The sequence below is a fragment of the Azolla caroliniana genome, unplaced genomic scaffold (genome assembly GCF_043228905.1).
Source record: "Azolla caroliniana isolate FFs.n. ecotype wild unplaced genomic scaffold, voAzoCaro1.0.p SCAF_22, whole genome shotgun sequence".
NCBI lineage: Eukaryota > Viridiplantae > Streptophyta > Polypodiopsida > Salviniales > Salviniaceae > Azolla > Azolla caroliniana.
Window position 1 is genome coordinate 12,125,144 of NW_028230457.1, and position 18,871 is coordinate 12,144,014.

At 36.8% G+C, this 18,871-nt stretch overlaps 2 protein-coding genes across 4 annotated transcripts; both read left to right on the plus strand.

Moving 5' to 3' along the window:
* Positions 1-212: 212 nt before the first annotated feature.
* LOC147850060 (oligouridylate-binding protein 1-like) lies at positions 213-8,413 on the plus strand. Its single transcript, XM_087337017.1, has 12 exons — positions 213-678; positions 3,683-3,744; positions 4,051-4,153; positions 4,637-4,713; positions 4,817-4,878; positions 4,966-5,053; positions 5,793-5,868; positions 5,955-5,985; positions 6,080-6,217; positions 7,294-7,385; positions 7,478-7,651; positions 8,060-8,413. Exons 1-12 carry the CDS (start codon positions 439-441, stop codon positions 8,318-8,320), a joined length of 1,404 nt encoding a protein of 467 aa, XP_087193143.1. The 5' UTR covers positions 213-438; the 3' UTR covers positions 8,321-8,413.
* A 2,518-nt stretch (positions 8,414-10,931) lies between these two features.
* Positions 10,932-18,672, plus strand: LOC147850061 (uncharacterized). 3 transcript variants are annotated; one of them, XM_087337031.1, is made up of 11 exons: positions 10,932-11,024; positions 12,137-12,260; positions 12,368-12,558; positions 12,856-12,951; positions 13,024-13,119; positions 13,201-13,296; positions 13,377-15,859; positions 15,997-16,127; positions 16,222-17,063; positions 17,224-17,339; positions 18,177-18,672. In XM_087337031.1, the coding sequence occupies exons 1-11, from the start codon at positions 10,968-10,970 to the stop codon at positions 18,310-18,312; spliced, it is 4,368 nt and encodes a 1,455-aa protein (XP_087193157.1). In that variant the 5' UTR covers positions 10,932-10,967; the 3' UTR covers positions 18,313-18,672. The 3 variants fall into 3 exon arrangements, with proteins under 3 accessions (XP_087193157.1, XP_087193158.1, XP_087193159.1); XM_087337032.1 differs by lacking the exons at positions 17,224-17,339; positions 18,177-18,672 and having other exon boundaries at positions 16,222-16,433; positions 16,540-16,768; XM_087337033.1 differs by lacking the exons at positions 17,224-17,339; positions 18,177-18,672 and having other exon boundaries at positions 16,222-16,433; positions 16,594-16,768.
* Positions 18,673-18,871: the final 199 nt, after the last annotated feature.

The window sequence follows — 18,871 nt, forward strand, 5'->3', positions numbered from 1 at the left end:
AAGCACGGGGTCACAGAGTAACGGGCAGACGGAGCAAAACACGATGGGCCCGAGCCCGGCATGTCCGCTCGCCCGCCTCTTCTTTCATTCATTCATTCTTCTTCTTCATTCATTCATTCATTCATCTTCTTTTCTTTCTTTCTTTTTATTTCTTCTTCTTCTTCTTCTTCTTCTTCTTTAATAATTTCACTGCATTTACATTTCTTTCTCTTGTTTTCTTGTTTCTGCTCTGAAAAGGAAGGAAAACAAAGAAGAAGAAAAAGAAGAAGAAGAAGCAGCAGCAGAAGAAGCAGAAGAAGCAGAAGAAGAAGAAGAAGAAGAAGAAGAAGCAGAAGAAGAGCTTTCTTCCCTCTTCCTTCTTTCCATTCTTTCTCTTTCTTTCTCCTTCTTTCCTTCCTCCCTCCCTCCCGTCTGTCGATCATCGCCATCGCCATCGCCATGTTCGCCGTTAATCCTTCTTCCACTTCTTCTTCCTCTTCAAGTGGACGAGATCAACAGCAGCAGCAGCAGCAGCAGCAGCAGCACCAACAGCAGCACCTGACTCATCAGCAGATTCAGCTTCAGCTTCAGCAGCAGCAACATCTTCTCAAGCAACAGCAGGCTATCATCCAACAGGCCATGATTCAACAGCAAGCTGCTGCTCTCTATCATCCCGCTCTTCTCGCAGCCATGTCTCAGGTTCCTATGTCTCTCCACTCTAATCCGTTTGTTTTCTCTGCTAAAAAAATATTCCGTCTCTGCTCAACATTTCGAAATTCTCTGTTATGATTTCAACAAAAACTACTTTTTTTTTTCGTTTTCAACTAAGAACGAAACCTCCAAGAACTGCTGGAGAAAAGATTATTAGTAGAGATGGAGTAGCATATTTTTCCTTCGCTCCTCTTGCATATTTATTTTTTCCTCCTTGAAAAGGAAAGGTAAACAGAAGAAAGGCCGGAAATGGAGAAAAGCTACAGAGACGATTGAGAACAATAGTGGAAAATTTAACTTCCGTATGCCCCATCTATCCCTCATTTTTCTCTTCTTTTCTTCGGGGAATCTAGAAGATCAAGGCAAGAAATAATAATAATGAAACGACTCTTGAGGAATCAGGAACGTTAAAGAGAAGGGAGTGATTCGTGAAGTAAACTTCTGTACTCTCTCACATTCTTTGCTTGGATTCAATTGAACGAAAAAGACTGGTTCCTGTGAAGTAAACTTCCATACTCTCACATTCAATTGAAAGAAAGTGAGCTTATCCATGTGAAGTAAACTTCTTCTATACATCGTTCCCATTTTTCTCTTCTTTCCTCCCACTAAAATACAGGAAGATTTGTGCAAAGCAAAGTTCCACTCTTCTGTTTTGTTCTCTTTCCCTCAACTAAATTAAATGCTTCTCTTAGGCCCTGACCCCACAGGCCACGATCTTACCACCCTTGTCATCGGAAGATAAAGGCCATTATCTCCCACCATCACAGGTGTTTCCTGCGCTTTGAAGACCTCTCCATTCTGGATCAACCTATGCTAGAGATCTTTCAAAGTAAAAAATTACAATATATCTGACTTGAGAATCTTACGTGTACCGATTACAAGATTCTTTGGTCTTTTTTTTATCTTATTTCCTTTTTTTACTTAGTAACAGTTATGTTGATTTGTTCTCAAAGATGAGACAACACTTGTGAAGCAATCTCTTGTTTGGTCTTATAGGCCATTTTGGCCACTTAAAAGATGTTAATATATCTTTCTTTCTTAAAGATTCACAAGAGATTACAAAGTTGAAATAATGGAATACGTCAAGAGAAATGAGAATTTATGGAAGGAGTCTTTATTTGTGTCAAACTCTTGAAATTGTACATGAAGGTATATCATGAAACATATTTTCTTCCAAGAAAACTCAGAAATTCCCTAGATGAATGAGAACCAAAGGTGGAAGATGGAAGATCTCAAAGAAAGATCAAACTTTGAAAGAACTGGAGTTGAAATACTCTACATTTAGGTCTAAAATTTGTAGGTTATGGAAGTAAAGTGCACTGGAAAATATTCATGTTTTCCTCGAAGAAAGATGGCAGAATATGAAAGGAACTAATGGAATATCGCAAAGTAAAAGAATAAATTCTGAAACCGAAAAACGTATTAACTTTTTGGAATTATGAAAGAAAATCTCAAAGAGATACAGGCACATTTTTTAGAGCTTTCTTATAACATTGTAATTACATGGCTTCATGTTCTGACTCAACACTTAAAAAGTTTACTTACAAGCTCTTGCATCTATAAGTTGTTTTAAGTTTGTGCACATGTATGCATTCTTTAGTGTATCTGTGTATCACTAGAGGTCTTCTCCCTGAAGTGTCATTCATTGACTTCTTAAAAGCCACTTGTTGGCATTCCTAGCTGTGTAGTTTTGCAACATGTCATATTTGAAATGCATCGGGAACAGATGCGTCCACCCTGAAAAACATAATTATTTTCAACTTTTATCTTCCTGAAATTCTTAATTCGCCAACTTTATTATTTTCACATTGCAACATGGTCATGCAGATGCAGAGCATGACAGACAGGCTGTATTTCTGCCTCTTCTATTGCTCTCAGACTCTCTTTGTTAGTAAAAGATGAGACAACATTTTAAGATGTAATCTACCTTGTTTGGTCGCATAGGCCATTTTGACCCCTTAAAAGAAATTAATACATATTTCTTTCTCTCTCTCTCTCTCACACACAATTCATCTTGATTCTTTTCTCTCAGACTCTGTTAAAAGATGAGACAACATTTTAAGAGGTAATCTCTTGGTTGGATGGAGAAGCCATTTTGGCCCCGTAAAAGACATTAGTATATATATATTTCTTTCTCTCTTACTATTCATTTTGATTCTTTTTTTTGTATTGCTCATCGTTAATATATCTTTTTGATAAGTTGTATGGATCTTTATGAATTATCATATATATAATATCTTCATGTAAGCTGTATATCTTCTTGAGTTAATAGTATATATACTCGATCTTGATTTTAAGGGCTTGATAATCTCCATTGTTTTAAAAACTAGAAATATTTTGTATATATAATGCGAGACTCTTATATTTCTGAAAACTGAAACATGTAAAAGCTTTGCATTTGCAGCGTAGAGGAAGCTCTTGCCAAAAATTATGAGTCACACGGATCCCTGGTTGATTAAATCACTAGGAATAACTAAGCACCCAATTTACTAGTGTCTCAATAATTGAAAAGGAGAATTATAGGAATAATTTCATTTGAACTATTTCACAAAGAAAAAAATGCAGTTTTTTGCTGAAGAAATGATAGAATTATGGTTCAGGGTTTTATCAGTAAACAGCAATAAATAACCAAAGAAGGCTTTATATTCATCAGATCATAGTTTTCTACTTTGAAGTTTTTTTTGCTGTGATATATGTTTGATTCCTAGCTGTATATATTGTGACAGAATATGATGTACATCTCAATGCCTCATGAATTTGAAGACTACTTCATTTTCAGTATGGAAACTAGCAGATGAGCTCAAACCATAAGAAGGCTGCATGTAATTTTGAATTGGGGGTTTTGTTTGTCTGAGATGGTTTATTTTTCCTTTCTGTACTTCTTTTATCGGCCATCTTGAATCAGCAAACCTTGTTAGCTTTTTTGTGTGTAGTATTTTTTTGTGTCTGCATTTTTTATTTTTTTCTATTTTTTCCGGTCTATTTTTTGCAGATAGAGCCAATCCCCAGTGGAAATCTACCACCAGGATTTGATGCTACTTCATGCCGCAGTGTGTGAGTTTGCCAGCAGCAGCTTCATTTTTCTTTTTTGATTCTATTTTACTTTACAATTTTCTACCTTGTTTTTTTGAGCGACAGGTTTGCTTATATGTTCCAGCTATATCTATATATCCATATAAAGATATCACCCATATTAGCAGTAAACCAATAGGCCTTAATACCAGTTAATGTGTCGGAATACGTTTTCCATATAAAGTGGAGCTCATGTCAACTCACCTTTAAGAGAGATCATTTTTTTACGTTCTACTTACCACGAGGAGTCTTATTTATATTTTTCCATCATACACCTTGTACATGCAGGTATGTGGGCAACATCCACCCTAAAGTGACAGAAGCACTTCTTGCTGAGGTTTTTACTGCCATAGGCCCCCTTGCAGGGTGTAAACTCATCAGAAAAGAGAAGGTATGGCTAGTTTGGAAGTCACTGTATCTAAAATTTGTTGGTTATAAACTATTTTCAGTGTAGAACGCTCTATCAATGTGAATGTTTAACATACGAACCCCAACATATAGGCCGACACTCAGATTTGTCTTGTTTTTAAATATTTATTCTTCTCTTTTTTAAATTTATATAAATTCCATATATTGAATGGTTAGAATAATATTTTTGCTTTTGAATTTTTTGTTCTAATGCTTCTTCATTTATTTCTTTAATCTCTCTGATTTCAATTTGTCCTGATTGATGAAAATTTATCAACGATTGATTTTATCTTATGATACATTCATCTCAAAAGTGTGCCTGCCTGAGAACTTTTGCCATAACCATGCTCCTTTGAACCAGTGTAAACTTTCTGTGCTATATCTCCTTTGTAGCCGCAAGTTGATTATTTTATCCTATTAAGAGCATTTTTGAAGGATAATTATATCTTTTTTTATGCCTTTTCAGTCATCATATGGCTTTGTAGATTACATAGATCATCATGCTGCTGCTGCTGCTATTCTAACACTCAATGGGAGGCAAATGTGAGTACTCTAGCAGTTGTTTATGGTATTCAATCTCGGGCTTGATTTTCTCATCTCCAATTGACATTATTTTTTGAATTTTTTGTCAACAACTGTATGGCAGTTTCAGCCAACCCATTAAAGTTAATTGGGCTTATGCAAGTGGTCAAAGAGAAGATACTACAGGTTCTCTTTATTTCTGTAAAACATTAGTAGTTTGGCTATGTTTTGTTTTGCAGTTTTAAATTTCAACACCATTCTCTTGATTTGCAGGACATTACAATATATTTGTGGGTGATCTTAGTGCTGATGTCACTGATGCTGCACTTTTCACTTTCTTTAGTGTGTTTCCTAGCTGCTCGTAAGTTCAAAAACTCTCTATGTTGCCTGCTTTTGAAATTCCTGTTTATAATGGGAAAAATCTGTGCTGGAGACTTTAATTTACATGTGTTTTTGCTGCGAGAGAGGGTTTGTATTGATTTATTAGTCAATAGGAAAGCTAAAGACAACTCATTGGTAGGATTTCTAGGGACAAATTACAGATAGGAAACTCGGGATGAATCGTTGGTAGGCATACTAGGGGTTGGGTCCTTAAGAGGGAATGCAACTAGCATTGCTGGTTAGAGAAGAGTCTACCTTATCAAACTATAGAACATGGGCAATAGCAGTAGGCAGTTGATATGGTCTAATATTAGCTTTGAGTCGGCATTCTGCTGTTGGACATGCATTGCATGAAGAATATGATAAAGGATCTCATAATGATCATTCTCAGATTATATTTTTCTCTTAAAATAATTGTATATATTCTTGTCTTCATTTTGTTATTTCAAACTTTTTCTTTTGGTCTGACTGAGGCTAGTTTTTATTTCTTGATCACCTGTCTTGCTATAGCCTATAGTCCTGACAGTCTTTTTTACTGTTAGACCACACTTTCTCTTACCAATACCTGATATTACCGATGGAACCTTGATATGAAGCAAAACTCCACAAACAATGGCATATACAGTCAAACAGACAGACTCATTTCCTCTGCACTTAAGCCCTCCACATTCATCTTTAGGAGTTTGTAAATGTTTCAATTTCTTTCAATCTTGTTTCAGGGATGCTCGTGTAATGTGGGATCAGCGAACTGGAAGATCACGGGGATTTGGGTTTGTTTCTTTCAGAAATCAGCAGGTTTGATGCCATACCTTATTTCTGCTGATACTGCATCTGGTAAGATCTTGTTGTGCTGATCACATAAAACCAATGAATTTCTACAGGATGCAGACAGGGCAATTAATGAGATGACTGGTAGGACATTTTAACCCATTCTTCTTGCATTTTTAGTATATAATGAAATTTATCAATTTGCTTTTTCTAAGTAACCTGATTCTATTTCAATCAGGGAAGTGGTTATGTAGTAGAGCAATACGTTGCAATTGGGCAACCAAATCTGGAGCAATACCTGGTCAAAACGAAGAGCAAGTTCAAAATGAGGACCAAGTTGCTTCGGGTGGAATGACACATCCTCTTGGAGCAAGCGGTAGGTGCCTCAATCCCCTTCATATATATGAAATTTATTAGATTTTAATGGTAGGGTGCATGAAAGGAAAATAGCATAAGAAGTGGAACTACAGGAGTATCTAGTATGTTAACTTAGCATATCTTCTATATGATAGCTATCTAAATCTTATATTTGAAGAGATTTTCTGAGAGTCACCCATGAGTTACTATTATCTGAGCAATAAGCTGCATCACATCCAACATCTACACATGTTCCAAGACTTCCTGCTTCTCCTCCCTTCTTGTCTTTTGGTTTGTCCGCTTGCTGCTTAAATAACTATGTATTTTGAGGGGAGAATAGTGATTCTACATTCATTCTGAAGACATTTGTTGGAGTAAATTGGATAACCTTTAGGGAAATTTTAAAATAGTTGTAATGCTTCCTGATAGTGAACTTGAGGTTATTTTCTGCAATGCTACGTACGCCATTTGTATTTATCCAGCACAACTGGAATGTCTGCTCTACTGTTACATTATTGCTATGCTATCGATGCCATTATTTTTTATCTTGCAGATCTGAAACTTTCAACTGGAAGGATTCAGTTATTTAGGAAAATTCTAAAATACTATTAATGCTTCCTGATAGTGAACTTGAGGTTATTTTCTGCAATGCTACATATGCCATTTGTATTTATCCTGCACAACTGGAATGTCTGCTCTGCTGTTACGTTATTGCTACGCTATCGATGTTCTTGTTTATTTTTCAGATCTGAACATTCAAAAAATCTTACAATGGAGATTGATTCACGCATTCATTCATTTATTTAATATTCAATTATCAACCTGATTTCTAAATTTGAAAAATGAATTTTGAATGAAGTTAACAATTTTAACCTCATATCTCAAATTGTCTAACAGTTTTAATGGTTTTAGTGCTTCTTAATGTTTATTACCATATTTACTATGCGAACACCTTCGGATTGGAATTTGGAACAATCCCTTGGAACATCTCATCTGTTTGATTCTCTTCCTACGTGGTGCCCTCAGAAAAGAAATAAACTTGATCTCCAATTCCCATGATGGATTTTTTCATGATAACTCTATTCTGTTTTGCAGAAGCACACCAAGAAGGAGAAGATTCTGATAAAGAGTCCCCTGAAAATAATTCCCAATATACCACTGTATATGTGGGCAATCTTGCACATGAGGTAACGTACCATGTAATTCTTTCAAGTTCAACAGGATGTTAGTATTCGATATTTTCTTAAAATACTAACCTGGTGCCATTGTTATTTTCCAGGTGACCCAAGGTGAACTTCATAGGCAATTCCATATGCTTGGAGCTGGTGTTATAGAAGATGTGCGCGTTCAAAGAGAGAAAGGCTTTGGTTTTGTGAGGTATCGATCACATGAAGAAGCTGCCTTTGCAATTCAAGCTGCAAATGGGAGAATTATAGGTGGAAAATCTGTCAAGGTAGGCACAGTACATACACCACTAAGCTTTAGTAGTTTTATCTTAAAGTTAATAAATCTATTAAATTATTCTCACAGGTGACACCATTTTCTTATTTTACTAGCATTGCTTTCTCTAAAGCCATGAAATCCTAAAAATCTTGGGGAATCTAATGAGTCAATTTATGGCTTCTAAGATGGCTTCTAAGAGCAATAACCAATGAACCAATTCTCCTCTTATCATGTGAAAACTAAAACTGTCTTTGTAAGCTTTTTGTTTTCTCTTTTTGTCTAAAATCTATATAATTTGAAATTTTAGAAGAAAAGACACTAAATTTATAGGGGGCATGGATATGAGATAGACATCCTGATAGATGTGAGTTTTTGCTAGGATTTCTGACATTATAATTGGTTTTTTTGTTGATAATAGTGCTCTTGGGGGACAAAGCCAACTCCACCTGGAGCAACAACAGCACCATTGCCTCTTCCAGTGCTACCCATTCAAGGATACACAACTGCAGATCTGTTAGCTTACCAAAGGCAAATGGCGTTAGCGCAAAGTGCGGCTGGTGCTTTATTACCTCTTCCAAATCAACAAGGCTTGAATATGGGTCTAACCGGAATGGGATTAGGAACGAGAACCGGATATGATAGCCTTCACATGGGTCTTGGGCAGCATCCGCTGTTGTAATTGCTGTGGTGTGATGCACTTTGTTGTTGAATTTGAATGAATTTTCTTCTTTAAGAGTGGCTAGATTTTTAATTTTACTATTTTTTTATTCTCTTTGCATTGTATGCCTATTGAGGACTCCAGAGTGTAGATAATTGTGGATTTGTTTTTTTGTGCTTTTAAATAGAGGAGGCTCTTTGGGTATTAGACATTATGTATGTAGTGATTATGGTTGGAGCCCAAAGGTACTCAATGCATGCGCAAGATTTAGCGCATCTTGATTGTTTGATGTTTTTTTTATCATTCTGCCATGGCTGTGGCTTCATATTGCTTCTTTTTTACATTTTTCCATGTCTAGCATTATATTTCTCGTATTTGTGGCTGCCTGCTCTTTCTTTTCACGACTGCACATTTATGGCTGACTCCGATTTTTTTCGAGGTTTACAATCGCTACATATCTAAATAATGCCCAACTCACCCATACAAATGTGTAAGCTTTTCTGCTGATATTCTTTGTTGCTAATGTTCAAGACCAGAGGGCCAGGTTTATGTTACTTGGGGAGTTTCATCAGATTTGAATGCATTTATCAGGAACCAGAAGTTTAAACCTTCCTTTGTAATTATGAGTTTGTTGGAGAATTCTCCGAAAGATCTCTTGACAGAGTGCTGTTACACTTTGTAATATTCAACCATCTTTGTTTTGGTCGGTCATTGATCTGTCATTCTTCTTGAGGATCTTTTCTAGCAACTAGGAAGGTTATTTTGTAAGATGTGTTTGTGAGGCATGCCTTGCCTCAATAAAATGTGAGCAATGTGTTGAAAAAATTATAGGTTAACAGCTCAGAGTTTGAGGAGTTCATGTTTGGAAGATGGCAAAAAGGTTTTGCCATATAAATTTTGATGGCTATTGAGTTTTAGGAGTTTTTGTTTGGAAGATGGCAAATGAGGTTTTGCATTAAAAATATGATGACCTTGTGTATTGGCTATGGCCACAATGTTGACAAGGTTATAGAAGAAGAAAAGTGGCGCATGTTGAAACAAATGAAGTGCAATTGAGAATTTGAACCATGCTACCAAAGTAATGAATATCTAATGTGAGAACATCAAGAACTCCATCATCAATGACAAAGTGTTCAAAATGTACTATTGTCATCCTCATATAACAAAATGCATGATGATGACATTCCCAATGGCAACTTCTTCAACTCCTCCTTTTCCTTTACAAACTTAGCTAACAATTTGTTCTAATTTATCAATGCATATATTGGGCATCCTTATTCAACATCGATTATGCTATTGAAAAATTTTGAAAATTTATTACCCATACATAAATAATATATAACCTTCTCATAGATTCGAGAAATCGCAAGCATATATTCATTTGGCACGTTGAGTTCTTCCATTTGTCTCTAAGGATGCTCATGGGGTACCATATCAAAAGCTTTTCTTGAAGTCTATGAAGTAACAATATAAATCCTTAGCTCAAAGTGACTTTCTTCCATTAATACTCGATAGTGTGACAAGGTGATTGATGGTGCTAATAAGAATGGATAACAGCTGAGTTCAAGCATGAATCAAACCCTAAACCATTTTTAAACGATTTGGCATTTAGGTTCGGTTTAGGCTTGGGCTCCTTTAACCAGTTTGGGATGGCTCGAACCGACTGAATTAATTTGGGCCAAAACGGTTAAGGCTTAATGGGCTTGGTTAAACTCGTTAGCCTTAACTAGTTTAGGAACCAGTTCGGTTCAAGTTTGGAACCTCCCAAACCGTTTAAGGCTTAACTAGTTTGGTCTGGACAAAGCCAAACTGGTTAAAGCCGAAACCGAATCGTTGCCGATTCCTTGGTGGTATAGTGTTTTCGAAAGCGAGCTTATCCATAAGCTCTCTTACCATTTTATTTTATTTTTTGTTCCCCAACACATACACTTACCTTTTGATCCCAGTATATATCCCAAATAATTTTGCCATTAACAAGCCAAACCAAATTAATGAATCACTAGTTTTTTTGTTTGTTTACATTATTTACATCTCTACTACTTGTATGTAAAGGTTAGAGAGAGAGAGAGAGAGAGAGAGAGAGAGAGAGAGAGATTTGGAAATTACTAAGAATACCCCTTTCATCTCTTTGGGGGGGGGTATTCGTGGGCGAATATCAGAAAACTGAGGAGGTAGAGAGAGAGAGAGAGAGAGAGAGAGAGGAACACAGAGACGAGGGTAGTATGTATGTATGTATATGTATATGCAGTATATTTAGAGAGAGAAAGACATTGAAGGTTAGAGAGAGAGAGAGAGAGAGAGAGAGAGAGAGAGAGAGATTTGGAAATTACTAAGAATACCCCTTTCATCTCTTTGGGGGGGGGTATTCGTGGGCGAATATCAGAAAACTGAGGAGGTAGAGAGAGAGAGAGAGAGAGAGAGAGAGAGAGAGAGAGAGAGAGGAACACAGAGACGAGGGTAGTATGTATGTATGTATATGTATATGCAGTATATTTAGAGAGAGAAAGACATTGAAGGTTTATTATGTGTACCGCCATGGCTGCTGCTGTCTCTTCCGCCGCTTCTTCATGTGCTTCTGCTTCTGCTTCTGCTTCTTGATGCTGCAGCAGAAGGAGCAGGAGCAGGAGCAGGAGCAGGAGGAGGCGGAGGAGAGCTCAATTTTAACAACATGCCGCCTTCTGATCCAAGAAGTGGAGCTTCCATGGCTTCTCTCTCCCCGTCAGAGGTTAGTTCTTCAATGCACCTCTTCTTCCTTCCTCCTCCCTCCCTTCATTCTTGTTCGCTCATTGTCGCCATCTTCTTCTATCTTATCCTTCTCCATCCACCATCCACCTTCCCGTATTTCTTCGCTGTTCAATCTATAGCGAAGTATTTTCTCTTTAGATCCATCCCAAGCTTTCTGCAAAGCTTTTAGAAAACCTTTACTCTGAGCTTCCTTCTTTTCTAGTTAATTTTTATCATTTTTCTGTATAGTATTTCTCCTAAGATGTTCAGAAGATTTCCTATATTTTTTCGTGAATATCTAACGGAGGCTAGTACTGTTTATTATCATCTCTTCTTCTTCGTCGATTTTGTGAAGGCTTCATGGCTTTTTCAGGTTTCCGCTTTTTGTTTTCTCCTCAGTTTTAAGGTATTTCTTTGTCTCTTTCAGAGGCTTCAAGTAGACTTCATCCCTCTTGAGAGCTTTAAGAAGATTAAATCTTTCTTTCCTAGCTTTTACCCCATGTCGTCTGAACTTCTCTTTTCTCATCTTTGATAAAGAAAATCAGCTGCAAATTAGTTTTGCTGACACTTGTGTAGAGACTTTGATCATGTAATCGAAATATCCAAAGTACTTCGTTATTATTCTCTAGCAGCTACTACACAAGGAACCATTGAACTATAACATTAAACAGCATGTAAAGTCACCAGAATGGCTGCACGTTTGGTTATGAACCTTAGATTGAATGCTCTTTTTATCTAGCATTCTATCTTCAAAGGTTCAAGCGAGCACATATTTGGCCTAGAATAGCATTAACAACATGGAAACTCCACAGGAACCATTGGTTGTATATGCTCATAACTCTGAAGAGGATATAGTTTAAAGGTCCTTTTTTTATCAAGCATCTATCTCCATACGCAAGCAAAGCTTTGTTTACCTAGATGACTGATTAGGTTAAACAAACAGCCAGATTGATAAATCTATGTGAATATCAGTGTATTCTGTTGTTTTGAAGGCACCTATTGCGGTTTCCAATTTTGTTCTTCCTTTTTTATCATGGGTTTTCTGTATTTTTTGCATTGGAGACCCCTTTTTTGCAGAAAGAGGTTTGTTTTGATTTTTTGATTTCTGTTTAGTTGGCCGAAAAATTGGAGAAAAGTGAAGCGGGGAGGAAAAAGCTTAGGCAAGCAATTTCTTTGATGCAAGAAAAGCTAGAGGCCACAGAAAAGGTTCTTAAAGTCAACGAGAGCCTTCGTCAAGGTAATTTTCCACGATATGATATGACAACTGAAGCTTCACCTGATTGTTGTTTTACAAATTAAATGCGATTGTTTATTTATTTATACAATCTTGTTGTGCTTCGATAGAATGTGAACAAGAGAGGCAGCGTGCAGAAGACGAAAAGAAGAAAGCAGAAGAGGAGAAAAGGCTTCGGTTGTTGTTAGAGAAGGATTCTGCAGCAGTCAAAGATCAGCTTGCAAAGGTTCTACAGCGATTAGGGGCTCTTGAAAATAGGCAGAAATCTGATAAGAAAGAAGTTGAGCAAATAAGGAATGAGGTAATAGATAAATTGACATGGTTTGATAATCATATCTTAGTGCTAAAGATGGTTTCCTTCTAGTAAGTTTCTTAACCATATCTGAGGCAATCATACCTTAATATTAATGTATGCTTCTTTTACTATATTTTATTTAATCAATGTGTTTTTATCAATATATTGAGATAATATACCTCAATTATATGCTAAAGTAAGCTGATTTTTGCCATCTCTTTTCCTACAAAGGTATCAAGGTAATCACATCGTACTGCATTTTAACTATGCTTTTTCTTTCTTTTCAATGTTCTCAAATTCCAGGTTAAGCTTTCTGTTCAAGGTGTCAGTGCTGCTGCTGAAGCAATGAATGCCATGCAGAGCTCCTTCCAAACACTGGAACATGGCCTTCTGCTGAAGGTAATTCTTTGATGTGTAAGGAATTTCAGTTACCTCTTTCCATTTGCTGAATTAGGAATTGTGTCTGTGCAGGTAAACACAGCATTTGAGAAGGCCAATGCTGCCTCTCAAACAGTGAAATCTTTTCAACAGTCACTACAAAGTCTAGAGAATAATGCCATGAAAAAGGTCCAATAATTATTGTGCCTTACATTTATTCTTATATTTGCAGTTAAGAGTCATTGAATGCTCATAAATTTTAGATTTCAGGTAAATACAGCATCTGAGGAGGCGAGAAATGCAACTCAGGCAGTGAAAACTTTGCAACAATCAGTTGTCATCCTGGAAAAGAGAGCTATAAGAGGGGTGTGTAATTTAAAAAGAAAAACTTGTTTTATTTTTATATATGTCAAATAATACAGGAAGTATAATAATCTACTGTGCAGGGTAACGACAAACAAACAAGCGCAGAGACCTGGCATATCTCAAAGAAGATAGTATCTGATATTGCGCAGCTTTTTAAAAAAGAAAAGAAGTCTCATCGTAAAATTGAGCATCAACTTGCAGCACTGAAAACATTACTGAAGCCGAGTCAAAGTGGTAGTTTTACCTGTTTAGGAAATGCATCATCACCAGAAAAGAATGAACAAAAAAAATCAACAAAGACGGAGAAACACAAAATTTCAACCAAAAAGGAGAAAGCCAGCAACTCAAGGAAGCGAAAATTGATGACAGAGGATGAACCCCCCAAATGGATAGTAAATAAAAAGAGAAAGAGTAAAGATAGTTTTATTAGAGATCCTGTATGTCAAGAGAATATTGTCGGGAAAAATGAGATCAACAAATGCCGCAATATTAGGTATTTGAGCAGAGTTGCACATGGAATGAACTCGGGATATGGAGGATCATTGTCACATGGACAATCTGAAAACAATGATTCACCTAGTGTTGGCATTGGAATAACTCGTATCGAACATAGTGCTGGTTTACATCAAAGTAATCTCACACACTTGCAGTCTCAAGCTTGGCATCAGGAACTGATAAGTAGAGAGAGAGAAGAAAGTCGACGTGAGGACCTTAGAAGCAATAGCCATGCAAGTTCGAATGTAATTTTACCCAGGGGAAGTCAATATAAGTCAAGAGAAGAATGTGGACACGAGGAGCTCAGAATCATCAGTCATACAAATTCACATGCAATATTGGAAAGAGGAAGACAAGACAACTCAAGAGGTGAAGCAGTAAATGTGACCAATCTTATCGAAAATGGACCAAAGAAAAATAAAGAACTTGGTCTGGAACATAGTGATGAGGATTTGGATGATTTCTGGTGGCCTGGAGACACAACTCCATTGTCACCGACTTTACCAGAAATACCTTCTCCGTCTAGGGGTGAGGTGGGTTTGTATTTAAACTCCGTTTCAGGAGAAGCTTCTTGTGTGATGGTAAACAACCAAGATAAGGCTCAGCAAAATCTCAACAGATCAGAGATCTGTAGTGTGGAACATGACAGTAATTCAATGATCAAATCAAATACAAAGTCTGTGTGCAAAATGGGTGTTGATAATCTGTATGTTGGTCCTAACAATTTCACTGAAATAACCAATGGTTGTGCTGACACTGAAATAAAGAGTGCTAAAGCTGATAGTCATTCCCCAATGACTGAGCAAAATCCGGCATCTTTTATTGATCATCTTGAATGGATTGAGTCAGATCCAAAGTCTGAATGTACCGTTGGGGCGTGTCATGTTGAATTCACTAATATTCATGAGATGCAAAATGGTGAACTGGATCATGTCAAATTAATAACAGAACTACCTGAATCAGAAGCTGGGATGCAAAGTGCTAAACGTAAGGTTGGAAGCTCTGTGAGGGTTGAGCTGAATGGAAAGTCTGGTTGTGAGGTTGATCTAGTGAATACCAGAAGTAATGGATGTGCTAATGATGTCTCTGAACTAGGTATCATACCTATGGATGCTGAGAAGGAAATGGTTGAATCTCGACAGGATTCAGATGTTATTGTTTTGAACTCGATAAAAACTGTCTTACATTTGGAAAATCAGATGGAGAACTTCAACGCATCCAAGGAAGCCACAGCTTTGCCAGACAATGCGCTTGACATGCACACCACCTTGGATAAACAGATTGAAGAGCGGCCATTTCACTCTGACACTAGCATACCTCACCATACCTATGATGTGGTTCTTCCTCAGGTGTTAAATTCTGATTCACTTCATGAGTCAGTTTCTTTACCTGACAATGCATCTACAGATAAACTTGGGCCCGACGTGTACACTCTATTAGATAAAGAAAGTAGAGAGCACCAATTTGATAATCCTGCATTTGAAACTGTTGATAAAAACACAATGGATGAAATCAACAACTTTCTTGATATTTTGCTGCCTTTGCCACTACACCATAATGCTTCTACATCAAGTCATCCTTGTGCTATACAGAAATTGGACAATGTGGTTAAAGATTCCAATGGGGTCATTTCTATGGTTGAGAAGGATGCAGACCCCAACAATAACCGTGGAGCAACTGTTGAGTGTTCTTCCCAAGATAGAGAAATGTTCAGAGCTTCGGAGATCTCCTCTGCTCGACAAAGGTTAGATGTAATAGAAAATCACTTAATTCTGCTAACAGAGGGTACCTCAACTGCACAATTGCAAGGAGATAAAGGATCAATATTAGAAACAGAAAATATCTCAGGCATACCACCAGCTAACTCTCTTTGCCAAAATCCTCACGAAGTGTGCTTGATTCAAGCATTTGATTTGGAGATATTGGAAGTCAAAACCAAAGTCATAGCTGCATGTATTAGTGTCATTGAACTTGAAGGCTATTTTTCACGTGCACATTCTGATAAAGAGGTGATGAACTGTGGAGAAGAGTTCCGTCTGAGGATTGACAATGCAGATATTCCTATCCAGTAAGTATGATAGTTCAGCAGGATATATTACATTTCAGAAGAATTTCCTGCCTGGAAATATCAAATTGAACCTTTTGTTTGCATTGTCGATTTTTTAGTGTGTGTGCATTTTGAAACTTTTGGTGGTTCCCTTGCAGATATATAGCGTGTAGTCTTATATCTATTGTGGTAGGTCTTGTGAAGGTGGAAAGCAAAGAAGAAGGCCAGCATCCTAAATTGAATCCGATAGACTCTTTTATTAAGGTTTTTATAGCCTTCGTCAGATCTGGTATAAAGTGTTTTGACTCTTTAACATTTATGTATGAATTGGATCAATCTTTGGCTTGATTCTTCTCACTTAAATATTTTCCTTTGTTCTGCAGTATTCAGAGATGCAGCCAATTTAATATTTGACAGTGTCTTTGCCCAATTAGGGAGTTTTTTGAATGAAGGCAAGATAACGGTGCTGACTTTCAAAGGATTGGAATGTTTCAATCTAGATGATTTTAGGGCTCCAAGAGTAGGAAATGACATAAATTACATGTCATTTCGGTACTCAGAGGCTACATTGGAGGATGTCTGTGCTGGAAGTAAGGTATTGGCTGGATTATGTCAAGTTCTTTCTTGTGTGAATCACTTGCAAAATGTGGTTTATGAGCTTCTTGGCTGCTGTGACAAGGATACCACATGGCTTCTTACAGTTTTCTCTTCCTTTGCTTCCACATGTGGACACACTGCATTTGTGGTGGAGGCAGATGATCTCCTCGGACGTGCTATTTGTTCCATCATCATAGAGCTTGTGATTAGTGTTGAACAGGAAAAAGTAAAAAGCAATGAAACCGCTCAGAGCTCTGTACTGCCAAGTTCAATGAGATTGGCAGTTCTGACCAAAGCCCTTGATGCAAGAGGAAGGTCAAATGTGGAGGATGTTGTGTTGGAAGCTGTGGCAGCTATTCAATATGTTCTTGGTTCATATGAGGCCCTGGTGTCAGGGTCTAATCCTGATCCAAAAGAGAAGAGTGAAGATTGCAGTACACACAGACAGATGTTTCAAAGTGTTCAAGAAAAAGAATCAAGTTTATGTGAAGAGAATAGATCTTCAAAAATACTTGAAACAAAGGATTTTCCTGCATTGTGTGAGACAACTGATCTTCACAGATTGAAAGAGTGGCAAAGAAAGTATACAGACGCGGTTGGGGCATTGGAATTGATATCAACTTTCATGGTAAGTCTTATATGTATATTCACCCCTCAAATTTCTTCAACTTGACCAGAGAATAGTTTCTCTCTGATATGATGAGTTTCCAAATTAAATTCCTGAATATTGCATGATTTAACAAAGTAAATAAGCTGAAGGATGCATTTGTTCATTTATTTATTTACAGGGGTGGGAATGGACTTACAATAATCTCATAATCAGGTGGCTATGGAGAATTATAGTGTCTGGTACTGTGCAAATTCAGGTTGCAGGTGTAATGCATGTTGTAAATATGCTAGCAAGGTAAGGACAATGTTTTCAGTCGTTATCTGTGAAGTTGTTTTTGATCAAATGAGTAAATAGGAAAGCTTCATGATATTGTTTCTGTGTGATTTTTCTTTTTGCAAAAATCCTCAATGTCTCAATTAGTCATTAATTCATTTTAAGATGTTGAGTATTTTTGTAAGATTAGGCAAGATCTTTGACGTTTGAGCAAAACTTACCCTTTTTTACTTCAAAACAATAAATGTGCCTGAGAATATGATAACTGTAAAAACTATTACAAGGATCCTAAACTAGTCTCTAAGTTGCATGAATGAGAACGTAGTGTGGAGGGCTATAAGGCTGTTCTGCAACATCCATCTCACTACTTCCAAGTGGCATGTATAGAAACAATCATGAAGAATGCAAAATGTCTATTTGTTCATTCTACTTCTTCCCCCATAAACCACATGTGCAAAGAATCTCGGAAAAAACTATGACAAGTCAGGCAAGAATACATGGTCAAAATGGTACGAAATGTCCTCCTTGAAATTAGTATGAGAACCATATTTCCTTGTAATGCCTCAAGTAAGCTTTGCATATTGTAAACCAGCTGCATTATTGATTGTAATACCCAGTGAGCATATCTGCAAGACCAAAAGCACCGGTGTATAGATGCTACTGTATTTCATATCTTAAACTATTCGTCAAGTTGTGTAGTTTGGTTTAGTCTATATCAATAATTTCACTCACAGTAAAAGAACTCTGAAAATATGTTTGTTAATTGATTTAATTCCTGTATGAAGTTAACACTTAATAATGATCATTAAGGAATTCATTAAAGAAGGATTCTTAGAGGATTTATGGTTTTCTTTGCAGGATAGCATTAACTGGTGGCGAAGCACTTCCTGGAATGGAGGAATTAAGAACACGAATGGTGCATGTTTTGCAGTCTACAGCTATTCTGAGTATTGCCGAAAGTGCGCCATATTTTTCTTTTCTTGCGGATGGATGATTTGGTTAATGGGCTTATATAATAGTGTTTATGAAATTTTGCTCTCTGTAAGTTTGTAATATATGTGCGGAGGTATGCAAGAAAGAGGTGGTATTGAAGCAATGAGAAAAGTCCCATTTAGAATTTTACAACCTTGCCTGCAGTTACTGGAGGATGGATGTAAATAAATAGCGAGACATCACGAGCTTTGAAGTTTGCAATGCTGAAGATGTAAATAGAGTTAGTTCTCAAGAATCAAGATTTCAAGTGAATGAACGGCATATTCTAATGCACTCAAGTTGCATATCCTTTACTTCACAATTCTTTATAATATATTGAAACACTCCACAATTCCTCTATTTTTAATTTTAATACATCTGCAGATCTCTACCAAAAGCATGAATCACAATTGAAATCTCTATGCAACAGATTTTGGGTTGAAAACGAGAATGCAAGGTGGTGGCTGTGTGAAATTGATGACAAATATATCCTTCCTCAAATCACCCTCATATTCTTTACATTCAAAGCATGGTTTTTTCCAACCATGTTTAGAGTTATCATTTCAAAGTACAAACCTACA

What these genes read in the sequence shown, in the direction of transcription:
- LOC147850060 (XM_087337017.1), top strand. Translation starts at nt 439, where the DNA reads ATGTTCGCCGTTAATCCTTCTTCCACTTCTTCTTCCTCTTCAAGTGGA. An exon ending in GCTACTTCATGCCGCAGTGT is followed by an intron (nt 3,745 to 4,050) that starts GTGAGTTTGCCA and finishes TTGTACATGCAG; the next exon opens with GTATGTGGGCAACATCCACC. An exon ending in TCAAAGAGAAGATACTACAG is followed by an intron (nt 4,879 to 4,965) that starts GTTCTCTTTATT and finishes CTTGATTTGCAG; the next exon opens with GACATTACAATATATTTGTG.
- LOC147850061 (XM_087337031.1), top strand. Translation starts at nt 10,968, where the DNA reads ATGCCGCCTTCTGATCCAAGAAGTGGAGCTTCCATGGCTTCTCTCTCC. An exon ending in AGAATAATGCCATGAAAAAG is followed by an intron (nt 13,120 to 13,200) that starts GTCCAATAATTA and finishes TTTAGATTTCAG; the next exon opens with GTAAATACAGCATCTGAGGA. An exon ending in AATGCAGATATTCCTATCCA is followed by an intron (nt 15,860 to 15,996) that starts GTAAGTATGATA and finishes GTTCCCTTGCAG; the next exon opens with ATATATAGCGTGTAGTCTTA.